This window comes from Oncorhynchus clarkii, chromosome 12 (assembly GCF_045791955.1).
Source record: "Oncorhynchus clarkii lewisi isolate Uvic-CL-2024 chromosome 12, UVic_Ocla_1.0, whole genome shotgun sequence".
NCBI classification, from domain to species: Eukaryota; Metazoa; Chordata; class Actinopteri; order Salmoniformes; family Salmonidae; genus Oncorhynchus; species Oncorhynchus clarkii.
Genome location: NC_092158.1, coordinates 26,190,676 through 26,216,097, shown reverse-complemented (window position 1 = coordinate 26,216,097; position 25,422 = coordinate 26,190,676). Strand labels below are relative to the sequence as shown.

Here is a 25,422-nt window from a genome sequence, read left to right as displayed (position 1 = left end):
CAATGAGCCACACCCAGCCACTTGGCCTGCCAAGCCAGAACAGTTAGCTAACGGATAAGGGGGCACAACTTCACAATCTCTGCTACAAGGGACAGGCAGGCCTATCGGCTTGGAATAGTCTGAACCCTTGAAGATGGAGAAAGGTTACTGGGAGCCGGGACATTTGACTATTAATCACTATGTTACCACTGAAACTTTCAAAACTATAATAGCGGATCACAGAAGCTAAGTGTTGTGATACAGTCTCAGTAACCTAGACATCTGGCCTGTTGCATACGGTCTAGCCTCCTCATGTTATGTACTATATGAATACGTCCCTGATGTGGTTACCAACACCTTAGATGGAACTGATAAGATGAACCGGGTCCTGCCCCGCCCCCCTCTCCAAATACTACTGCTGCACCATCGAGAGATTGTCCTGACCGGTTGCATCACAGCCTGGTACGGGAATTGCTCCGTCCACAACCGCAAGGCCTTCTAGGTGGTGGTGAATACAGCCCAGTACCTCACTGAGACCACACTCCCACCCATCCAGGAGATCTACTCAAAACAGTGCCTGAAGAAGGCACACAGCACCAAAGACCCCACACACAAGCTGTTCTCTCCCTTACGGTCGGGCAGGCGGTATCGGAGCATTAGGTCTGATACAGTTTCAAATCTACAAGCCATAAGATTAATGAACACATGAACCACCTGCTCTCATTCTCCTCACATCAGCAAACATGCAGTCCCTCACACACACACACACTGAATCTACAAAACATTAAGAAACCCATCCCCTCTTTTGCCCTCAGAACAGCCTCAATTAGTCGGGGCTGGACTCTACAAGGTGTCAAAAGCATTCCACCTTTTACCTTTTGCTAAATTACTCAAATGTAAAATGTAAGTAGGGCCTAACCCAGGGCTCTCCAACCCTGTTCCTGGAGAGCTACTTTCCTGTAGGTTTTCACTCCAGCCCTAATCTAGTGCACCTGATTCTAATAATTAGCTGGTTGATAAGCTGAGGTTGGAGCGAAAACCGACATGAGAGTAGCTCCCCAGGAATAGGGTTGGTGAGCCCTGGCCTAACCACCTACCCAAAACAAGCCACAATAGTCTAAACATCCACAATTACTAATCTCCACTGAGCTATTGAGGAAAAATGTTTTTTTAATTTTTTTATGGGCTTGCTTAACACTTAAGAGATATTTGATAGAAAATACACATGTAAACAAATCATGTTAACAGTGTATGGCAATATGCCCACAAGTCATCTTTCCTCTTGCAACAATGAACAGACCCCAAAGTGTATTAATTTGATAGGATTCATTAGCCTTTATTTATTTTTTACATATAAAACATGGCATTTCCCATTCCATAGGTTGATCATGTAGGCATAACATCTAGGCCTATACTGCAACATACTACAAACGTTACCGATCATAATCATACAGACTGGGCCTGTATATTTGATTACATCAATTGTATGAAAAAAGCAACACATGCAAGGGTGACACAATGACATTACTGCTTTGCATATAAGTAAGCCTACTACAGTACAACCATAGCCCATACTGATACTGCATCAGGTAGGCTAGGGGCAATTCCAAGGTAACAGAATTACATTTGACTCCGCTTTTTCACTTCAAAATGTATGCCAAACAAAAAACATTTATTTCAAAGTTTAACAAAACATACAAATCTATGCAAAAGGACTACTTTGAACAATTTATACTGAAAAATGTACAAAAACAAATTAAAGTGGAAGATCTGTGCAGATGCAAATTTTGGTAATGGAATTGTGGTAAAATCTCCCTCAGGTTTTTATGCGACCACGTTTACCAATTCTTAAATGTCTACTCCGAATTAAGATTCAAAAGGTGTCTGCAGAAAGAATGGGGTGTCAAGCTATGAGATGGCACCTTGAGTTTGGAAATAAATCTGTTTTGGTCATTGAACTAGTCCACATTAAGTGGACAAGTAACGGTGCAGTAGACCCGGTAACAGTGCAGTAGAGTTCAGTACAATAAAGTAGAGTATAGTTCAGCACAATATACTGTAATACACTTTTCTTTACTGTAATGTGCTATCCAAACTTGTGGAAGATAGGTTCAGATTTGGTGCAGTCCATTATGTCTGTGAACGTTAAAGGAATATAAACTAAATGTCTACTTCATGTTCATCGTCTCCAGCACCACCTCAACACATGTGAAAATGGTGCGTTTCTATGTTTCGTAGTAAAACGATGGAGGAAGATAAGTGTATCCAAAGATATCGGTGAGCATTGTGTGATTTTAAACAATTATGAGTAGGCATTGTTTACTAATTGGTTGCTGATGTCATTGGATGATGTCATCATCCCTTCAATATCAAGGCCAGGGTGGACTGACCAAACTACTTTTCAACGTCGCTGGATGTCCGGTGTCAGTGGGTTCTCAGTGGGTGAGGATGCTGGTTACAGAAAATGAAAAGACAGGGAGGGGGCTCATGGTGTAGGTGTCAGTGGGTTCTCAGTGGGTGAGGATGCTGGTTACAGAAAATGAAAAGACAGGGGGCTCATGGTGTAGGTGTCAGTGGGTTCTCAGTGGGTGAGGATGCTGGTTACAGAAAATGTAAAGACAGGGGGCTCATGGTGTAGGTGTCAGTGGGTGAGGATGCTGGTTACAGAAAATGTGAAGACAGGGGGCTCATGGTGTAGGTGTCAGTGTCAGTGGGTGAGGATGCTGGTTACAGAAAATGTAAAGACAGGGGGCTCATGGTGTAGGTGTCAGTGGGTGCTCAGCCGGTGAGGATGCTGGTTACATAAAATGAAAAGACAGGGGGCTCATGGTGTAGGTGTCAGTGGGTGCTCAGCCGGTGAGGATGCTGGTTACAGAAAATGAAAAGACAGGGGGCTCATGGTGTAGGTGTCAGTAACAGCTGGGAGAGGTGACATTAACTGGAGAGAGACAGACAGAGGGAGGGGTCATCCAAACTGTTTCAACACTCTTAACACTCTTGGTTTGACCAACAGAAAGACAAAGAAAACAGTTATGAGCTCAACATAACAGTATGGTAGTGGAAGGGAGGACAGTAGCAGGTGACCCAACTGTGGGTTGAGACTATTATGATTTCCCATTGTAGCCAATTCGGTTGCAGTAATTCCGTTACTGATTTTTTTTTACATTTCTAATAACTTAATTCATAAACAAAATTGATATCAGTAAAAATCACTATAACTAATTGCTAGGTCTACCATTACTTGTTACTTCTGTGGACTTTGATTATCCTCCCTCCTTATAAGGGAGAGACATTAGAACATATCATAAAGATGTGGGGTTTTGGTAATGGAATTACAAGGCACAGGGCAATATTTATTAAACTTCCAGAAGGTAAACAATTTCTCCAAAGCTATATAAAGCTTAAGTGTTGATATTGGTTGGCAGGGGTCTTGATGTCAACATTGTGTTTTGATGCATTTCTGATGCCTCTTAAGACTTTTTTCTGGTCAATATTTTCTAAGCCTTTAGTAATGCCTAATTATGGGAAATGGTTGATGGTATCTATGCCTTCATTTCCCAAAAATACAAACTCGTAGCTTTCATTTGACACCCAATGTTATATGCTCCTACGAACTTCACATGCTGGTGCTCATGATGGGTCCTTTTCAATGGAAATGCCCCTAGCCCTGCTTTGAGGTACGACAAGGATGAAGACATTTGTGAAATTGTGCTTGTCAATGACATCAGTGAGGGGATTACAGCAGGTCTATAAAATATTATATCGCCCATGTTTTCCAATGCAATGAATGGATGGGACCTGATTGTCAATCTGCATAGATAAATCCACACATACTGTAAACAAACTGGACGCAGCTCAAATAACACTGTATATGACTAGCTACACTGAACAAAAATATAAACGTAACATGTGAAGTTTTGGTCCCATGTTTCATGATCTGAAAAAAAATATTTAAAAAAATAACAGAAATGTTCCATACACAAAAAGCGTATTTCTCTCAAATGTTCACATCTCTGTTAGTGCGCATTCCTCCAATACCGAGGTAATCCATCCACCTGGCAGGTGTGGCATATCAACAAACTGGTTAAACAGCATGATCATTACACAGGTGCACCTTGCGCTGGGGACAATAAAAAGCCACTTTAAAATATGCTGTATTGTCACACAACACCACTGAGGTCTCAAATTCTGAGGAAGCTCGTAATTGACATGCTGACTGCAGGAATGAGCTGTTACCAGAGAATTGAATGTTCATTTCTCTACCATACACTGCCTCCAATGTCATTTTAGAGAATTTGGCAGTATGTCCATCCAGCTTCACAACCGCAGACCATGTGTAACCACGCCAGCCCAGGACATCCACATCCGGCTTCCTCACCTGTGGGATTGTCTGAGGGGGTTGCTGATGATTATTTGTGTCTGTAATAAAGCCCTTTTGTAGGAAGAAACTAATTCTGATTGGCTGGGCTTAGCTTCCCAGTGGGTGGGCCTGGTTGTCAAGTAGGTGGGCCCACCCATGGCTGCACCCCTGCTTAGTCATGCGAAATCCATAGATTAGGGCCTAATACAGTTATCTCAATTGACTGATATCCTTATACGAACTGAAACTCAGTAAAATCTTTGAAATTGTTGCGTTTATATTTTTGTTTAGTAATAGTTAGCTACTGTAGTGGCTAAGTGGCTATAAAGAAACAGTGCTTTGTAGTTCAAGGTGAGGCTACTAGTTAATGGGAATGACATGAACACACTAATTACTGGACACTTGCTTCGAGTTGACAAGCTGGCTAGCGACAAGGCTCGCAGTGGCGAGCTAGGTAGCACAGTGTTATTGGCAGAAGCTGAATGCATTACAGTAATAACCACGCAAGCTAGCAGCTCGCTGCCCAATTCAACATTTAGTTAGTTCCTCCTTCTTGACAGTAAGAGGCGTGTTCTGTCGATTCCTTTGTTTATATATTGAGGCTACATCCTCGTGGTTTCATTCAAAGGGATTTTAAATGCTATTTCAAATGTTAGGGACAGAATTGGTCCATGTGTTATTTCGTCCTCTCTCTCTCTGTCGCTGTCACTTGCTCCTGTGTGATGATGCGGCTCTGCAGGAGAACTATAAATTCTAGATCGGCTCAAAACATACCACTCATGACAGTGCAGCTTTCTTTAAATGATCTCGTCGCTAAACCCACGACCTCTATGATGTTGCTGGGGAAAAAGCAGAGGCACAATTTCTGATACGATGTGTTATTCTTACCTGCTCGTCGAATCTACTAATTACGGCCTGAACCCATTCCACGGGTTTATGCGCCGCCATGGCCGGCCGGGTGCGAGCCGCGATGGGCCACTTGAATTATCCGTATAAATAATGATTCCTTTGCTATTTTCAACCAGTTAATCCTCAAATTCCGATGTTGATGGGGTTATTTTTTCTTTCTTTTATCAGACACACCACAATATCCCCATGACAGAACCGGAAGTTTGAATCCTCCTTCTCAATGAACAGTCGTCATTAGTTACCACAGCCACAAGGTCATAATTATGGATAAACCCCGCCTATTTCTACAATTTATTTTCTTTAAACCTGTTTTTTAACGTAAGCCTAACCTTAACCATACTGATAACCGTATGCTGAACCGTAACCTTACTTTAAGACCAAAAAGCGAATTTTTGTTTTCATGAATTGTTACGATAGAGCCACTTTGAATTTGTGGCTGTGGTAACTAAGGACAACCTCAATGAAGCAGGCACTGATGCTGTTTTGAGGAGCAGCTACTGCGCGTGCGTTGCAAGAATCTTTACAGCGTCCAGTATGAATACAAAAAACGGGACATTGGACCAATGCCGTGTGTTTTCATCAATGACAGGTTTTAGATAACAAACTGGTGAGGTCACACTGCCTTAGGATTTTAGATACAGAAGAAACAGAGACATAAATATTTTGCAGTTAAAACAAAATGCATAATAACAGTAGCTAAACTCTGTAGCTAACCTTTTTCAGGACCCTGTCTTTCAAAGATAATTTGTAAAAATCCAAATAACTAAAGGGTTTAAACACTGTTTCCCATGCTTGTTCAATGAACCATAAACAATTAATGAACATGCACCTGTGGAGCGGTCGTTAAGACTACTAACAGCTTACAGACGGTAGGCAATTAAGGTCACAGTTATATAAACGTAGGACACTGAAGAGGCCTTTTTACTGACTCTGAAAAATACCAAAAGGAAGATGCCCAGGTTCCCTGCTCATCTGCGTGAATGTGCCTTAGGCATGCTGCAAGGAGGCATGAGGACTGCAGATGTGGCCAGGGCAATAAATGGCAATGTCTGTACTGTGAGACGCCTAAAACAGAGCTACAGGGAGACAGGACAGACAGCTGATCATCCTCGCAGTGGCAGACTACGTGTAACAACACCTGCACAGGATCGGTACATCCGAACATCACACCTGCGGGACAGGTACAGGATGGCAACAACAACTGCCCGAGTTACACCAGGAACGCACAATCCCTCCATCAGTGCTCAGACTGTCCGCAAAGATTGAGAGAGTCTGGACTGAGGGCTTGTAGGCCTGTTGTAAGGCAGGTCCTCACCAGACATCACTGGCAACAGTGTCGCCTATGGGCACAAACCCACCGTCGCTGGACCAGACAGGACTGGCAAAAAGTGCTTTTCACTGATGAGTCACAGTTTTGTCTCACCAGGGGTGATGGTTGGATTTGCGTTTATCGTCAAATGAATGAACATTACACCGAGGCCTATACTCTGGAGCGGCGTCGATTTGGAGGTGGAGGGTCCGTCATGGTCTGGGGCGGTGTGTCAAAGCATCATCAGACTGCGCTTGTTGTCACTGCAGGCAATCTCAACACTGTGCGTTACAGAGAACACATCCTCCTCTCTCATGTGGTATCCTTCCTGCAGGCTTATCCTGACATGACACTCCAGCATGACAATGCCACCAGCCATATTGCTCGTTCTGTGCGTGATTTCCTGCAAGACAGGAATGTCAGTGTTGGCCAGCGAAAGAGCCCGGATCTCAATCTCATTGAGCACATCTGGGACCTGTTGGATCAGAGGGTGAGGGCTAGGGCCATTCCCCCCCAGAAATGTCAGAGAACTTGCAGGTGCCTTGGTGAAGAGTGGGGTAACATCTCACAGCAAGAACTGGCCAACCTGGTTCAGTCCTTGAGGAGGAGATGCACTGCAGTACTTAATGCAGCTGGTGGCCACACCAGATACTGATTGTTACTTTTGACTTAACCCCCCCCCCCCTTTGTTCAGGGACACATTATTCAATTTATGTTAGTCACATGTCTGTGGAACCTGTTCAGTTTATGTCTCAGTTGTACAATCTTATGTTCATACAAATATTGACACGTTAAGTTTGCTGAAAATAAACGCAGTTGACAGTGAGAGGACGTTTCTTTTTTTTGCTGAGTTTAGATAAGTTAGCAATCCCTTATAGTGTAGGCCTACATCAGTTGAAACTTGTACAATATGATAGGACTCCAGTCCTTCATCTGGCAATATGTGCTGGTATTCTAAACTGTTATGTAACAATTTATTATTGTCCTTCCCTTCCCTTTTCTCTCAGGCAAGAATTCAGTGTTAATAGTTAAGTAAGCCTATATAAACGGCTTACCTATAAATTATCTCTTAGCAGATAGTCCCTTTGAAAAATATTTTTCTGGAGGGCCAAATAAAACCCTGGTGGAACCCTGGTGTATAAGATATCAGTCCTAATGTACTTAAATTTGCCATTCAAATGTGTTGACATGTCAAGTTGCCCTGCTTTGACCCTGTGCCACCTCAGAAAGAATTGCTGCAAAATGAACTAATTTCAATTACTAAAGAATGTTGAACAGTTATCTTTTTTTGCATAGAAAGAAAGTCGAGCTTGTGCAGCACTGGTCTACATCATTTTGGTACAATCATGTAGTCATGGACGGCACCAGGGAGAGGCAAAACGGTGCTGTAGCCCCCTCAAGAATAGGCCTAACACTCCCATTAGCACCAATAAATACGTTTTGCGTATATGCAATCATATACACTGTAGATTGCAAGCACCCCTACACAACGACCAAGCTACCCCAGTGAAAAATGCTTGGTGCTGCCACTGCAGGCAGTAAAGATGGCAAGGACAGTAAGTGGAGGCCTACATGTGAAAGCGGTTGCCAAGAGGCAGTCTTAGTGAGAAAAAATATATATCCAAAAGCCTAACTGATGGCTTCAGATTGCTTGTAGCAGTAAGTGAGGTGAATCTGTACCGCTTGCTTGTAGCACCAAGTGAGGTGAATCTGTACAGCCTTCTTGTAGCAGCAAGTGAGGTGAATCTGTACTGCCTTCTTGTAGCAGCAAGTGAGGTTAATCTGTACCGCTTGCTTGTAGCATCAAGTGAGGTGAATCTGTACCGCTTGCTTGTAGCACCAAGTGAGGTGAATCTGTACCGCTTGCTTGTAGCACCAAGTGAGGTGAATCTGTACCGCTTGCTTGTAGCACCAAGTGAGGTGAATCTGTACCGCTTGCTTGTAGCAGCAAGTGAGGTGAATCTGTACCGCTTGCTTGTAGCAGCAAGTGAGGTGAATCTGTACCGCCTTCTTGTAGCAGCAAGTGAGGTGAATCTGTACCGCCTTCTTGTAGCAGTAAGTGAGGTTAATCTGTACCGCCTTCTTGTAGCATCAAGTGAGGTGAATCTGTACCGCCTTCTTGTAGCAGCAAGTGAGGTGAATCTGTACAGCCTTCTTGTAGCAGCAAGTGAGGTGAATCTGTACCGCCTTCTTGTAGCAGCAAGTGAGGTGAATCTGTACCGCCTTCTTGTAGCAGCAAGTGAGGTGAATCTGTACCGCCTTCTTGTAGCAGCAAGTGAGGTGAATCTGTACTGCTTGCTTGTAGCACCAAGTGAGGTGAATCTGTACCCCTTGCTTGTAGCACCAAGTGAGGTGAATCTGTACAGCCTTCTTGTAGCAGCAAGTGAGGTGAATCTGTACCGCCTTCTTGTAGCAGCAAATGAGGTGAATCTGTACCGCCTTCTTGTAGCAGCAAGTGAGGTGAATCTGTAGGTGCGTATCAGTCCATACATCCCGAGACCCAGTCAAAGCATTGTCAACCGGTCTACAAGCCTACTTCTAACCACCTGGAACTCCCTGAGTGCACAGTCATTCGAATGCACTTCATATAATTATAATGATCCACAACACCATTCATGTCATCAGTATTTACTTGGTGAAAATCCTTAGAATTTTTTAATATAAAATCTGAACCTTCCCACTTCAATCTAAAACAGGGCCAAGTTATTAATTTTACCAGAACCGCTCTGCCCCCTAGCGGTGATGTAGAATTATGACAACATCTTAGTTCCAATATATTGCTGTTTATTTGCTGTGGAAACATTGTTGTGACAGAGAGCACAGACATACAGTAGGCATCATGTGGGCTGTCTGGAATATGATCAATAGAAGACAATATTTCCTATAATTGTTTATGGAAGAGAGAAATTTAAAACATCTCGCAATCAGCAACACAGTAAAATGCCACAGTTTTTCAATACAGAAAATGGCCACACACAGACACATAAGACATGATTCCTCACACATAATGAAAGATAATGCACTGACTGATCAGACCCTACTATCGCTGAACTTTGACCTCAGTGTGTTTGTAACTCAGACCAGCACAGCGGACAGGCTCACGTCCCCCTCCACCTCCAGAATATCAATCTGCTGGAAAAGGAAGTGGCGGTGGTTGTAGCTGAACATCAGGGCTCCATTCACCATCACCCTGTAGCATTGGGTATCACACATGATGATCACCTGAAACACAGGGCCTGACATGAGTGCTGAGCTCATCCAAGGGAAAGCATTCGATATCATTGAACTAAAACACATTCAGATGCATTTCAGCTGAAATTGTTGTCAATGCACAACGCAAATATCTGTTAAAATATATTTACTTGTTCCATCCTACAGTATGCAGTTAGCTATAATGGAGTTTATACCGTAAAAGGTTGGCCTCTGTAGAAGGGCATGCCACCTGTCCTTTCCTCTGGACCCCACTGTTCCTTCAGGAGACTGTTACGAACTACAACGTTCTCATTGAACCTGGGGTTGAAGTGGAACGCCACCCCCGAGTTGAAACGCAGGTTGATACAGAACCTAGAACCATGCGAACCATAATCATGGTTATAAGGCTTGACCAGGAATGTCAGGTTAGATTACCCATTAAACTAATGCTCTGTGGTAGATGGTGGAAAAGGTGTACAGAGGTAACCAGTTTATAATATCAATAAGGCACCTCTGGGTTTGTGGTATACGGCTAATATACCACGACTAAGGGCTGTGTCCAGGCACTCCATGTTGCGTTGTGCATAAGAACAGCCCTACATTGGCCATATACCACACCTACTTGGGTCTTGCTTAAATATACCACGGCTAAGGGCTGTTCTTATGCACGATACGAAGCAGAGTGCCTGGATACAGCCCTTAGCCATGGTATATTGGCCATATACCACAAACCCGAGGTGCCTTATTACTATTATAAACTGGGTACTAACATAAGCTAGAACAGTAAACAAGTATTTTTGCCTCAAACCTGTGGTATATTGTCTGATATAAACAAGGCTGAAATGCATTTTTTGCCAATCAGCATCCAGGACCCAAACAACCTGGCTCATAATACTGTATAGCTCTGTAATGTACTGCTTGCAGAGAGGGAGAACTTTTCTGGACTCTGCTGGTGAGTGTTACACAATCGTGAAATAAATTATTTGGAGTGTGAAAGGCTAATCAAACGAGGACCTTTTCCTTACTATTAATTTGTATTGTCTGTAATGTACAGGTATACAATTCATAGTACCAACTCTGACCCATAGCAGGTGAAGCAAATGCATTATGTAAGATGTGCTCAAATTGAGTAAGTTGCTTACTTATCAGCGTTGTGGTTGACCACACCCTGGATGGTGATGTTTCTGCCTGGGTAAAGTCCACCCGCCATTATGTTTTTATACGGCACAACCTGAGGACAAAGGATCCATCACCATGTCAACCCAATAATCTGTTTCGATACAGAAATTAATGTAATTATGCAGTCTGCAATTAGTCTGTAGTTTAAAGAAGGGGTGCTTACAAAGGACGGCTTGGGGGTGTATGGAGGCTGGGCAGTGTATGGAGGGGGTGCCTATAAAATAAACATTATGCATCACCACAGTCTCTACCAAAAAAAACACTTTAAGCTTGTCAGAACTTAATTTTCTTAACATTCATTTATATAGATAAAGATGTATCAAACTTCAATGCAATTCCTAATATTGGCCTCTATCTATACATTTTAAACCTTGAAAAGTTGATTCATTGGAATGCAACTGACCTGAAGAAATCCTGCAGCTGATAAAGCCTATAAAACAGACAAACAGTTGTCAAATATATATCAATCTTAACAAGGAAAGCAAGCTAAATCTACCCTCAAAGCTAACGTTGATTGAATGGAATGAAATGCAGTCACCTTACTAAAACAACCACCACCAGAAAAATAGTTAAATACACTAAATGAGCTGTCAACCCAGCATGGTAGAATCTACCTGTGTGGCATTACACCATTGAGGAGGAGTTTTGGGGCCAGGTTTGCTTTGACGAGATCTATTTCGGTTTCGTTGACCCTGTAAATAAATTGTCCATCTTGGATTATGGCCTATGCTACTGTTTTGTGAAGCCAGATATGTAGTACTGGGTTTATTACTAATTATAAGTGTTTCCAGACCTTATTCTTGAAATAACTCCAAATATAATATGTTTTTAACTTGTATAACTAAGAATCCTGTTCATGAGTCTGTCATATAAGAATACTCACACTGTGTGGATGGCCAGGATATCCTGGTTGGGGAGGAGGTGACTGGAGAAAAGACAGGACATAACATTTAATTTCTATGTATAGGATATGAACAGACTCTCTTAGTCAGCACATGCAAGTCTGAATATTGATAATAACTTAATCTGTATAGCACGTTTCAATACAGGTACCAAAGTGCTTCACATCATAAAATATAAGTACTAACAAAGAAATAAAGACTGGAAGAACGACAATGAAAAAAAGATAGCTAATTAAAATCAAACATTAAAAGATCTTTATATAAGTGTGTCTTCAACATGGATTTAAATAGAGGCACTGAATCTGCAAGCCTGATCTCCTCTAGCAGACCATCCAAAGTCTACATGGGCTTTATTTTTATTTTTTAAATTCATTATAAAATTATGAAAAATATGAATAGCATTCCACCCATGAGGCCACTAGGTCATTTGACTGCAGTAAAGGGAACTGGGGGAACTCCGTTTTTCTGGACGCCAAAAATATGTCTAAAACATCCTTTTACAATCATTACACCACCTGACCATGACCACTGCAACCACATTCCAGACAACTGATTAAGATGAGCAAATCTGTCCAGTTGCTTGCTCAAAGCTGATCCAACTGAACACGAAAATGAACTATATTCTCCCATGAGGAGGACCTGTCAGATACTCACGGTGACTGCAGGGTTGGAGAAGGCAATAGACTGGACTTCCACTCCCCCATCCACAGAGATGGTGTCCACTCTGGAGAACGAGAGCCGGTGCAGGTACTCCATGAAGAGGGCACCATTCACAATAATCTGGGATAAAACAGGATTTAGGAGAGACAAAAAATGATATATAATATATGCCATTTAGCAGACGCTTTTATCCAAAGCGACTTACAGTTATGCATGCATACAGTACATTTTACGTACAGTATGGGTGGCTCCAGTGGGAAACCAATGACACATGGAGGAAAAATAATAAATAAGTGAATAGTTATGATACTTTATGCTCTAGAGAAATGTAATAAATCCACAGTCAAAAAAACTGCTCTAGAGAAAATGTTCAATTCAATAGGAACGCTATGATTCCAACTGATGACTCCATGTCATATACCCTTATAAAAGATTGTATCATGAAGGAGAGGCAATGCATGTTCGAATTTCACCAAGTAGAAAGGGAAGAGGTAGAAAGGATGCTGTTGTCTCTTTCGGATAAGTCACCAAGGTACAGATAATCTTGACACCAAATTGCTTACTTACAGCTAACCAAATATCTACCCCAATCTCTCATATTTTTATTAAGTGCTTGATGTATGGGGTGTGTCCAGAAGTCTGGAAAGAGTCAAAGGTTATTCCACTACCTAAGGATAAAAAAAATCTGGTCCTAATAGTCGTTCTATAAGCTTGCTGCCTGTGTTAAGTAAATTATTGCAAAAAATGGTATCTGTACAAATCAAGGATTATTTCTCATGTAATGGTCTGATAACGGTTTTCCAGCATGCATACAAAGAAGGGCATTCTTTGTAGCCGTCTATTTACCACCACAATGCAAAGCTAGCACTAAGACCGCTCTCAACCAATTCTATAAGGTCATAAGCAAAGGAGAAAATGCTAACCCAGAAGCGGCTCTCCTAGTGGCCCCTTTCCTGCAGTCAGACTTGAATGCAGGCAAACCTAAATCCGTTTTACCAAAAATCCTAGACCACCTTTACTCCACACACAGAGATGCATACAAAGCTCTCCCCCGCCCTCAATTTGGCAAATCTGACCACAATTATATCCTCCTGATTCCCGCTTACAAGGAAAACCTAAAGCAGGTAGTACCAGTGACTCGCGCAATACAGAACTGGTCAGATGACGCGGATGCTACACTACAGGACTGTTTTGCTAGCACAGACTGGAATATGTTCTGGGATTCATCCAATGGCATTGAGGAATACACCACCTCAGTCATCAGCTTCATCAATAAGTGCATCGATGATGTCGTCCCCACAGCGACTGTACGTACATATCCCAACCAGAAGCCATGGATTACAAGCAACATCTGCATTGAGCTAAAGGCTAGAGCTGCCGCTTTCAAGGAGCGGGAGACTAATCCAGACGCTTATAAGAAATCCTCAGATGCTTTAAAGCATCAATACAGGATTAAGATTGAATCCTACTACACCGGCTCTGACGCTCAAGCTGGGCAAAACTGATTAGCAGGACGTGTACTCAAAGCATGCGCGGACCAACTGTCAAGTGTCTTCACTGACATTTTCAACCTCTCCCTGACCGAGTCTGTAATACCTACAGTCGTGGCCAAAAGTTTTGAGAATGACACAAATAATAATTTTCACAAAGTCTGCTGCCTCAGTTTGTATGATGGCAATTTGCATATACTCCAGAATGTTATGAAGAGTGATCAGATGATTTGCATTTAATTGCAAAGTCCCTCTTCGTCATGCAAGTGAACTGAATCCCCCCAAAAAATTCCACTGTATTTCAGCCCTGCCACAAAAGGACCAGCTGACATGAAGTCAGTGATTCTCTCATTAACACAGGTTTTGATGAGGACAAGGCTGGAGATCACTCTGTCATGCTGATTGAGTTTGAATAACAGACTGGAAGCTTCAAAAGGAGGGTGGTGCTTGGAATCATTGTTCTTCTTCTGTCAAACTTGGTTAACTGCCAGGAAACATGTACCGTCATCATTGCTTTAAACAAAAAGGGCTTCACCGGCAAGGATATTGCTGCCAGTAAGATTGCACCCAAATCAACAATTTATCGGATTATCAAGAAATTCAAGGAGAGCAGTTCAATTGTTGTGAAGAAAGCTTCAGGGCGGCCAAGAAAGTCCAGCAAGCTCCAGGACCGTCTCCTAAAGTTGATTCAGCTGCGGGATCGGGGCACCACCAGTACAGAGCTTGCTCAGGAATGGCAGCAGGCAGGTGTGAGTGCATCTGCACGCACAGTGAGGCGAAGACTTTTGGAGGATGGCCTGGTGTCCAGAAGGGCAGGAAGGAAGCCACTTCTCTCCAGGAAAAACATCAGGGACAGACTGATATTCTGCAAAAGGTACAGGGATTGGACTGCTGAGGACTGGGGTAAAGTCATTTTCTCTGATGAATCCCCTTTCCGATTGTTTGGGGCATCCGGAAAAAAGCTTGTCTGGAGAAGACGATGTGAGCGCTACCATCAGTCCTGTGTCATGCCAACAGTAAAGCATCCTGACATCATTCATGTGTGGGGTTGCTTCTCAGTCAAGGGAGTGGGCTCACTCACAATTTTGCCTAAGAACACTGCCATGAATAAAGAATGGTACCAATACATCCTCCCAACCATCTAGGAACAGTTTGGTGACCAACAATGCATTTTACAGCATGATGGAACACCTTGCCATAAGGCAAAAGTGATAACTAAGTGGCTCGGGATCAAAAAACATCGACATTTTGAGTCCATGGCCAGGAAAATCCCCAGACCTTAATCCCATTGAGAACTTGTTGTCAATCCTCAAGACAAGGGTGGACAAACAAAAACCCACAAATTCTGACAAACTCCAAGCATTGATTATGCAAGAATGGGCTGCCATCAGTCTGGATGTGGCCCGGAAGTTAATTGACAGCATGCCAGGGCGGATTGCAGAGGTCTTGAAAAAGACTGCAAATATTGACTCTTTGCATCAACTTCATGTAATTGTCAAGAAAAGCCTTTGAAACATGAAACCTATATAATAGGCGGTGTCAGAGGAAAGCCCATAAAATTGTCAGAGACTCCAGTCACCCAAGTTATAGACTGTTTTCTCTGCTACCGCACGGCAAGTGATACGGGAGCGCCAAGTCTAGGAACAAAAGACTCCTCAACAGCTTCTACCCCCAAACCATAAGACGGCTGAACAATTCTTAAAAATCACCACTGGACAATTTACATTGACCCCCCCTGTACACTGCTGCTACTCACTGCTTGTTTGTTACCTATGCATAGTCACTTTGCCCCCACCTACATGTACAGATTACCTCAACTAGCCCCTGTACCCCTGCACACTGACTCGGTAACGGTTCCCCCTGTAAATAGCCTCGTTATTCTTATTGTGCTACATTTTATTATTACTTTTTATTTTAGCCTACTTGGTAAATATTTTTCTTCTTCTTGAACTGCACTGTTGGTTAAGGGCTTGTAGTAAGCATTTCACGGTAAAGTCTACACTTGCTGTATTTGGTGCATGTGGCAAATAAAGTTTCATTTTATTTCATTCTACGGGTACGGCCTTAGCAAAAATGACAGATGATTGGTTAAAGAATATGGTTGACAGGAAGTTAGTTGGTGCAGTGTTGCTAGATTTCAGTGCTGCTTTTGATGTAATTGATCATGAACTGTTACTAGCTAAACACAAATGTTATGGTTTTAAGTTTGCAGCTCTATCGTAGATGGAAAGATATCTATCCATGAGATGGCAAAAAGTGTTATTTAATGGTAGCCTTTCAAACACTAAAGATAAACACTGTGGTGTTCCTCAAGGACGCTGTCAAGGCCCCCTTATCTACTCTATCTTTACTAATGATTTATCTTCGGTGATGAACAAAGCAAGAGTGGTAATGTATGCTGATGACTCTACAATGTATAGCACAGCATCAGAATGTAATGAGCTAACAGATGTACTGAGTTCTGAACTAAGAATGGGTTGATATGTACAAATTGGTGTTGAATGTTTCTAAAACTAAGTGTATTGTATTTGTTTCAAGATATATGCTTGCTGATGATCCCCAATTGAATTTGTCGATGAATAGAACGCAAGTGAGAAAAAAAAAACTACAGGCGTCATGTTGGACGCAGGTTTATCATGGTCAGAACACATAGATTATATTGTTATTACGGGTAGGGGAATTGCTGTTACTAGAACATGTTCAGAGTATGTAACATCTAGCACTCTGAATCAGGTCAATCCCTGGTCCTATCACACTTAGAGTACTGTCCAGTTATATGGTCAATCCCTGGTCGTAACACACAATACCTGGTCCTATCACACGCAAAGAAAGATATAAAAAAAGCTCAAAATGGCTCAAAACAGGGCTGCCAGATTAGCTCTTCATTTGCTCTATCAGTATGAATATTATTGAAACGCATCAGAATCTGTGATAGACCATATGACTGGACAGGAAATAGAAAGCATCACCTGAATGTTAAATGTGTTTCCTGTCAGATATTTTAATTGTCTGTATTGTCTACTTGTTAAATGTTTGTAAAGTCTTAATTTGTCATTGTTTGTAATGTCTTATTAATTGGTGTTGGACCCCAGGGAGATTAGCTAACATTACGGCGTTAGGTAATGGGGATCCAAATAAAAATGTACAATTTCACAAATAAGTCCACAGTCAAAAGACTTCTCTAGAGATTAGGTTCATTCAATAAGTCAAGAGTAAAAAAAACTGCTCTAGAGATAAGGTTAATTCAATAAGTCCACATTCAAAAATTTTTGTAGCCTAAGCATCAGCAATAAAAATCTCCTGACCGAATATGAATCTTTGTTGACCAGGAACATGAGGGTAAAGTTGGCCCCCCGGGTCATGGGTGCAAAGTATTCACGCTCCTCTGAACCCCACTTGGAGTGCTGCATGGTGTTGCAGATCACAACGTCTAGGAAGCTGTCATATCGGGGGTTGAAGTGGAGGGCTATGTCAGGATTTCCTCTTGAGCCACATTGCAAATTCACATGAAACCTATACGGACAAAAGGAAGGGGCATATTATATTTTGATGTACAATTATGGCCTACACAATCATGTTCTGTCCTGTGTGGCTCAGTTGGTAGTACATGCAACACCAGGGTAGTGGGTTCGATTCCCATGGGGGACTAGTATGAAAAAAATATGAAGATGTATGCACTCACTACTGTAAGTTGCTCTGGATAAGAGAGTCTGCTAAAATGTAAACGTTGCATTCAATGATTAGGTTAAACAAGATCCCTTCTGTGCTTATAGTGAGTGACAAGACTGTGCTAAAGTAGTGTGTCTCTAGGTAGCTCTACCTCTGGGCTCCTGGCAGGACTCTCCCTGTCACAGTGATGGTCTTCCCCTCATGCAGAGCTCCCTGGATACAGCCAGTGAACGGCACTCTCTAGGGACACAGAGCACAAAACAACATGTGACCAGGGCTGGGTAGCTAGTCTTGTTCACCATCTGTTAAGAGCCAGGCAAGCTAGGGACATGGCAAATAGAGACTTTGAAACGTTAAGCACTCACACTGGCCACATCAAGCATTTTCTAATAACAATCTAAAAGGTTATGGTTTCCTTTCTTCTTTTCTTTCCTAGTTAAAAAATCCTTTAGGATTAATTTCCAATAGAATCCTATCGGATTTTGTGACACCTCTATCAGAATCCTATCTGAATCCTATTGGACTATTTTTTCCTATTGGAAACGTCAAAAATAATCCTATTGGATCATATAAAACTCTCGCAACCCTATAGAATTTTGTGTTATCTCTATCAGAATCCTATTGGACAACTTGTTTTCCTACAGGAAACTCTTGCAGGATTTTGTCACCACAATAATTTGTTGTAATTTGTTCCAGTACAATACAACAACATTAATTACAACATTTTGGTTGATTGGAAACAACAGTTCTCTATATTCATTTCGGTTTTAATCACCACAATATGGGAGTGATTCAAAGCTGAAAGTTCATTTGCAGTATGACCACCATACAATACACCTTTTTCAAAAGAAAATGGAAAAATTACACCAAAAATATGTAACAAAATGACACCAGAACATCACATATAACGGGGCCTGATGAAATAAATGATGTGAATAATATCAAAGTAGAATTCTTACCGGATTGAAGAAGGGTTGCTGAAAAGTCATGCTTCAATGTTGCTCTGATCTGTCTGTTCAAAGCAGCACGTAGACGTGATGTGGTTCTCTTCAGTAAAGCTGCAATGTCACCTTTTGGGCGACCCGACCAAATTCACATAGAAATGTAATTTATAGATCTGTCTCTCTAATTGAAAGCAAGTCTAAGAAGCGGTAGATCTGTTATGCTGTTATGCTTCCTGTTTTTGTGTATTTTACCAGCTTCAAACTGCTGAAAATACAATATTTTTGGCTACAGAAAATATATTTCACAGGGATGGTACAATGATTCTCTACACTAGCCTTGCCTTCTTTGTCAATAAACTGGAATTAGGCAAACTATTAGAATAGCAAATAGGAAATGGCGGAGCGATTTCTCCACAGTGCACCGTAAGTTTCGTTTCTCATAAATGCCTCCCTCCACACACAATCGAAAACTGTGACTCTTAGATAAGAGAGCAACGAAAATGTAGCACACCTTTTACACCAAGTGGCCTATGACTTCGCTGACTGATCACAATTAACCTACCATGTTTAAATGGTTTAGTTTTCTTGTGTCCATTAATTTATTACTTTCACTAAGTCACTAGCATCAGCGGTATTTTGTAGTGAATAGTAAAGGAAATTAAACAGCATACATGGCTATCCAAGTGCCTCTCACTGGGTGTTACCTCATCATACCGATTACATTTATATCTAATTTTGCATGTGCCCTCAAACATACAGTATATCTATGGTGTCTGTTATTTATAATAATAATAATGTATTCTCTATACTATTTAAACATAAACAATGATTGATGAATTGATGACTTGATGAATTGGGAAGTGGCTACATAAACTAAACCACGAATACACACCAAATAAAAAGTCATTTGAATGAAACATACTACACTAGTGTGCAGATAAGTGAATCAGTAGATATGAGTTTTTATGGCCTAATGTCCTTACTCCATCATATCTTGTGTTAATGATTACCATATCACACCAAGGGCACAGATCAAGTTACCAGTGATACCACAGAGAAAGGGAGTAGTTCTAAATATATTTGGTGAAAACTAACTGTAAATATAACTGTCCATTGCATAACTAAAATACTTTATTAAATTCAGCTCAAACATACATTTTCACATGACAAGCTTCATTTTATTTTCTTTCAATGATGAAAACAGAAACTGTGTTTACAGAATGGTAGCCACATGCAATACAAAAATATGAATTTTTACATGACATAAAAAACATTCAAAAAAAATGTACAGTATTTTTACAGTATTTTGTACATGAAAAAATATAAAGATATATACATCTGTAATAGGGGGGGCAGTACCTATTTAAAAATGCAATGATGTATAGTACATATAAAATGTTTGTACAAATATTACAATAATTGTGTTAATTAGCTGTACATTAAATAATGTATATACATGTCTATCTTAGATAGCACTGATATCGTCAATAACATTTACTGCAGTTTTTCACTAAATCAACCCTGCATGTTCCAATACAATACACTCACACCAACTGAGGCAAGCAATCACAAACATAATACACACAAGCACGCACAAAAGGTCATGTTTAAGGAGTAAATTATCGGATACTTTTGCGCCAGGCTCTTGTTCTATTATTTTTGCACTGTAAATGACTCTACTAAACTACTTGAATGGTCTACCTCTACACCACTCACAGGCTGATAGAAGGCATCTCTTTCTTCTCTGTGGCGCCCTCTTATGCCTTTTAATAATCAGGGCACTCACTTCATCATCACATACCTTCAGTCATAAATAACCAACATAATTCCATTTCCAGTGGGTAGTGAGATGATGAGAGGAAGGTCCCATTGCATGCTGACACCTGTGAACTGTCAACATATTCATTCGTCATTCATGCACTGAGCCGTTTTCAAATGTATGGTTTCATCAGATTCTACTCAAACAAGCAACATGGAGACAAGAGTCAATTAAATCATGCTCTCCCAACTCCTGAGACCTTTGTGCTTTCAAATTTCATGGAACAAAATAAGAAACACTACAAAAATGATTACTTTAAATAGGAACCAACAACCAAAGGTGATAGTTTGTTTCTTATAGTTTTTTCTCCTGTTGAAATAATGTGTACAGGTAGCGAGTGACCAGAAGGCAGACATGGGCCAGCACAATGACAGTGTCACAGCGCATGCCATCAAATAACTGCAGAGAGCTGAGGGGTAAGAATCAAGAGGCAGTTGGATTACATCACTCAAGCAGCCTGAAGCATCAAGACCACAATGAGAAAAGAGGAGGGAGTGAATGCAGAGGTACATTTGTGATAGGAGTTAAAACCATTGTTTTGGCCCACGGAGGGTTTCTGGGCCGCGTCGTCTGGGAGCCCCCAGCAGGAAGAACCACATCACAGCAGCACAGAGAGGAGAGAGAGCAGGGCAGGCTGCAGACGGAGCAGAACACAGCAGAGCAGCCGTCAGCCACAGGCCACAGCACACCAGTCAGCCTTATCACAGACACCATAAACCAGTTAGTCACAAGTCTCAGATAGTCCAAAAAGCAAAAAATAAATAAAATAAAAATGAAGGCAAGAAGTTTTGAGATGAAGGAAGGAAAGTTGAGGGGAGGTAGCGAAGCACTACCTCAGTCCAGCACCCTTCACTCCCATACAACCAAACACTACAGTTTAATAGACATGGAAGATCAGGCTGTGGGTTAGTGGAAGCAGTGTCTGTATCAGGCAGAGTCAATGTTTTGATCAATCCTAAGAGTCAAGGATTTCAGGAGCCTGCAAGGCAGACCCAGGCTTTGTACGTTTTGCATTGCTTATATTTCATAGTGACGGCTACAACCTATATTAGGAAGACAGAAAACACAGAGAGAGAGAACAAAGGAAAACATGGGAGGTTAGAGACTGTTGGTGAAACTATGCTAACAGGTGTAACATTAAGAGAGAATAAGACCGGTGCAGTAGAGTAGACAGGTAAATACTTCAACATGAAACAAGGGTCCAGATTTCTGTATTGCAGAAAACTCAGATGAGCTTTCTCACAGAAAGCTTTTTCTGGATTCACAAGCCCATGCAAAGTGTCCCAACAGACCATGGCAAACACCATGCAAGCTGGTAAGTGCTTCTCTTCCCATTCAAGCTCTGGCATGCTATGCAGGCAGACTTTGTTGGGGCATCTGTGGTATCATTCCTGATAGTGTTAGAAGAGGCCAGCGTGTGTTTGAATACAAACAGAAGACCAGTAGCCAAGTCAGTTCCACTAGCAGAGAGTTGTTGAACTGATGGTGGCTGTTACTGGACAACAGGTTCATGTGAGAGAAGACTCCACCCATGGGCCTTTGAGTGACAGACATGCAGTATGTAGTGAATGAGGAAGTTACAGAGAACGAGCAGGAGAGAGATGGTAGGAGAGGTGGAGAGAAATCTGGACCAGGTACTGTATATCAAACATATGAGAAGAGGAGAGGGGTGTGGAGATGTAGGGGTACAGAGCAGGTCAGGCAATAGTCCAGAAAAGGGTGGGACAAAACAATGCTTTAAACACAAAAGTGCATTCAACTCACAGTCACATCCTGGGGGAGATAGAGTTTGGAAAGCAGAAGATAAAACAAAGAACATTCCCTTAGCATCACATATGGTTCATTTCTAAATGATAAACGATTCACCTTTAGAAATCACCGTCCCTCATATTACAGGGGTCAATGTATTTGCAGTGGACCATCAGATGCTAATGTGACTCATGAATATTATGAACATAAACTACTACCAAGAGTCTACTCAGGCATACTGGTCCCCATTAGTTTTACATCAGTGGGCCTAATACCTCACAGCAATCTGGGGGTCATCCTTTACAAGCCTTCAGTTGAACATAAGTCTTTTTATACATAAGTCCATTCCAGACGAGTCAGAGCCCAGTCAGGGGTCAGAGTGCATCTCAGGGCAGGCAGGACATATACTCCTCCTATGCTTCTACCTCTACCTCCACCTCTAGGATACGTACTCTGCAGACTTCCAGAAGTGTCCAGGGTGGGACAGTCTCCGGTTGAGTTTGGGCAGCTTCTCCAGCATGTCAGCCAGCTGGGTGAAGGTGGGCCGCTCCCTCAGGTCATAGGCCCAGCAGGCAGACAAGATCTCCTGCACACACATACACAGGAGCTATTAATGTCTTTAGTTTGTGCCAACACAATGCAGAGATGTATCCTGTACTCAGCTTTAATGTCTCCTCTATTCTAACAAGGTCATCCCGTAAAAACATAGCATTCGCCTAGAAAATATCTTCACCTGCACCACGAGGATACATTATTTTTTTTATGAGCATAGATCTCTGCATGATTCCACCACAATGTGATCTGGCACACAGAGGTGCTTCACCCCTCCACTCACCGTGACCTCCTTTCCCAGGCTGATCTCTGCCAGGACCTTCTTGATGCCCTCACCACTCCCCACCTGCCAGATGGTAGCCTCCACAGGCTGGTTGGTGATAGGCCAGTCCCTGGCTTGGAGCTCGTACCAAATGGTGCTAAAAGGGGGCAACCAGCAATATGGTCATTCCCCAGAGCCAGTTAACTGTAAACTCATGCAGTCTCAGAGAGAAAAAACATTGTGCTACCAATGATAAAGAAAAGGTACTTCAGAATGTGCTAAGATCGTACCCAAAGGCGTAGACGTCTGCAGCGTTGGAGAATGGCAGGCGGTCCTCATTGTTTCCAGGGCTCATCCTGCGTACGATCTCTGGCGCCAGGTAACAGATCCAGCCATGTGGAAGCTTCAGCTCATTGTCTCGCCTGTGAAGCATGACACACACACACACACAGTCACCCACTGAGCATCTACCAGCTGAGACGATAGCTGTAGGAACCAATATGCAGAGTCCTTACCTCCCCTCCTGAACCACTCCAGAGATTCCAAACAGACCAAAGTCTGTAATAATCACTTTATTGGTGTCATGAAAGACATTCTTCGACTTCAAGTCCTTGTGGACAATGCCTTTGGCATGCAGATAGCCCATTCCCTGTGTAGATTGAAGGATGTAAATAAGGACAGAGTAAATATACATTACACATTTATACTGAACAAAAATATAAACGCAACATGTAAAGTGTTGGTCCCATGTTTCATGAGCTGAAATAAAAGATCCCAGGAATGTTCCATACACACAAAAATATTAGTTCTCTCAAATGTTGTGCACAAATGAGTTTACATCCCTGTTAGTGAGCATTTCTCCCTTGCCAAAATAATCCATCCACCTGACAGGTGTGGCATATCAAGAAGATGATTAAACAGCATGATCATTACACAGGTGCTGGGGACAACAAAAGGCCACTAAAATGTGCAGTTTTGTCATTACAAAATGCCACAGATGTCTCAAGTTTTGAGGGAGCACGCAATTGGCATACTGATTGCAGGAATGTACACCAGAGCTGTTGCCAGAGACTTGAATGTTAATTTCTCTACCATAAGCCGCCTCCAACGTCGTTTTAGAGAATTTGGCAGTAGGTCCAACCGGCTTCACAACCACAAACCATGTGTAACCATGCCAGCTCAGGACCTCCTCATTCGGCTTCTTCACCTGCTGGATCGTCTGAGACCAGCCACCTGGACAGCTGATGAAACTGTGGGTTTGTACAACCAACAAATTTCGGCACAAACTGTCAGAAATCGTCTCAGGGAAGCTCCACTGCGTGCTCGTCGTCCTCACCAGGGTCTTGACCTGACTGCAGTTCGCCATCGTAAACGACTTCAGTGGGAAAATGCTCACCTTTGATGGCCACTGGCATGCTGGAGAAGTGTACTCTTCACAGATGAATCCCTGTTTCAACTTGTTGGAATCGGCTAAACTTTGAACATTGAGATATTAAACGAATGATAGGAAATGAAAGAGACTGGGTTATGTTAGAAGTTAATGGTTCCCAGAAGAAAGAAGAAGTCTTTGGAATGTGTTTGATGGACGAGAGGAGAGCGATGTGTTGATTACAGGGGAGACAGATGGACATCTGTGTATTAGATGAAAGAGGGTCTGAGGTCAGGAGGTGAGGACAGATTCTCTTAAGAGTTTGGAATCCTGTTACCCTCTTTATTAGCTTCCCGTAGAGCCATAAAATGTAAGGATTGGTAGGATTGGTAGTCTTAAGTAGGATGCATATAAACTGTGAAGTCTGAAATCTTTTGCTGTCTGATTTCAGCTGTACAGAACCTTTGGGGACGATTAAACTTGGTTAAAGCTTCTCTAGTGTCTGTGAGTTATTTACTCTGAAAAATAAGAACCTAACAAACTGTACCGGCAGATGGCAGACAACGTGTATGGCGTAGTGTTGGTTTGCCTATGTCAATGTTGTAAACAGAGTGCCCCATGGTGGGCAGGCATAAGCTATGGACAACAAACACAATTGCATTTTATCGATGGCAATTTGAATGCACAGAGATACCGTGACGAGATCCTGAGGCCCATTGTCGTGCCATTCATCCACCGCCATCACCTCATGTTTCAGCATGATAATGCACGGCCCCATGTCGCAAGGATCTGTACACAATTCCTGGAAGCTGAAAATGTCCCAGTTCTTCCATGGCCTGCATACTCACCAGACATGTCACCCATTGAGCACGTGTGGGATGCTCTGGATCGACTTTACGACAGCGTGTTCCAGTTCCGGCAAATATCCAGCAACCTCGCACAGCCATTGAAAAGGAGTGGACAACATTCAACAATCAACAGCCTGATCAACTCTATGCGAAGGACATGTCGCGTTGCATGAAGCAAATGGTGGTCACACCAGATACTGACAGGTTTTCTGATCCACACCCCTACTTTT

General features: G+C 42.2%; 3 protein-coding genes across 8 annotated transcripts in view; all 3 read right to left on the bottom strand.

Moving 5' to 3' along the window:
• Positions 1–5,457, bottom strand: part of LOC139422932 (neurofibromin-like) — a 66,013-nt gene extending 60,556 nt beyond the window's left edge. Inside the window, exon 1 of the mRNA XM_071174414.1 lies at positions 5,228–5,457. Coding sequence (XP_071030515.1) covers positions 5,228–5,287 — 60 coding nt within the window. The 5' untranslated portion in view covers positions 5,288–5,457. The remainder of the gene's footprint in view (positions 1–5,227) is intronic.
• Positions 5,458–9,324: 3,867 nt separating this feature from the next.
• On the bottom strand, positions 9,325–19,045 carry LOC139422928 (galectin-9-like). 2 transcript variants are annotated; one of them, XM_071174410.1, is made up of 11 exons: positions 18,609–19,045; positions 17,801–17,889; positions 17,286–17,493; positions 12,485–12,610; positions 11,812–11,853; positions 11,543–11,620; positions 11,332–11,358; positions 11,092–11,142; positions 10,892–10,980; positions 9,965–10,121; positions 9,325–9,779 (listed from the first exon to the last, which is right to left on the bottom strand). In XM_071174410.1, the coding sequence occupies exons 1-11, from the start codon at positions 18,636–18,638 to the stop codon at positions 9,633–9,635; spliced, it is 1,044 nt and encodes a 347-aa protein (XP_071030511.1). In that variant the 5' UTR covers positions 18,639–19,045; the 3' UTR covers positions 9,325–9,632. The 2 variants fall into 2 exon arrangements, with proteins under 2 accessions (XP_071030511.1, XP_071030512.1); XM_071174411.1 differs by lacking the exon at positions 11,543–11,620 and having other exon boundaries at positions 18,609–19,042.
• Positions 19,046–20,136: 1,091 nt separating this feature from the next.
• The window catches only part of LOC139422927 (kinase suppressor of Ras 1-like), a 36,068-nt gene continuing 30,782 nt past the window's right edge, over positions 20,137–25,422 (bottom strand). For 2 of the 5 annotated variants that reach the window (XM_071174404.1, XM_071174405.1), the window contains 5 exons: positions 23,491–23,624; positions 23,266–23,397; positions 22,997–23,132; positions 22,614–22,747; positions 20,137–21,046 (listed from right to left, as the gene is read on the bottom strand). In XM_071174404.1, the coding sequence (XP_071030505.1) occupies positions 20,878–21,046; positions 22,614–22,747; positions 22,997–23,132; positions 23,266–23,397; positions 23,491–23,624 (705 nt within the window). In that variant the 3' untranslated portion in view covers positions 20,137–20,877. Of the gene's footprint in view, positions 22,186–22,613; positions 22,748–22,996; positions 23,133–23,265; positions 23,398–23,490; positions 23,625–25,422 lie in introns of all 5 variants that reach the window. The other 3 variants (XM_071174407.1, XM_071174408.1, XM_071174406.1) reach the window with 3 other exon arrangements.

Bases quoted from the DNA above. Each gene is read 5' to 3' on its own strand.
- LOC139422928 (XM_071174410.1), bottom strand. From the start codon at position 18,638: ATGACTTTTCAGCAACCCTTCTTCAATCCG. The intron at 17,890-18,608 runs GTAAGAATTCTA...CTGTGTCCCTAG, and splicing joins AGCAACCCTTCTTCAATCCG to AGAGTGCCGTTCACTGGCTG. The intron at 12,611-17,285 runs GTCAGGAGATTT...GTTTTATCCCAG, and splicing joins TCAACAAAGATTCATATTCG to ATTATTGTGAATGGTGCCCT.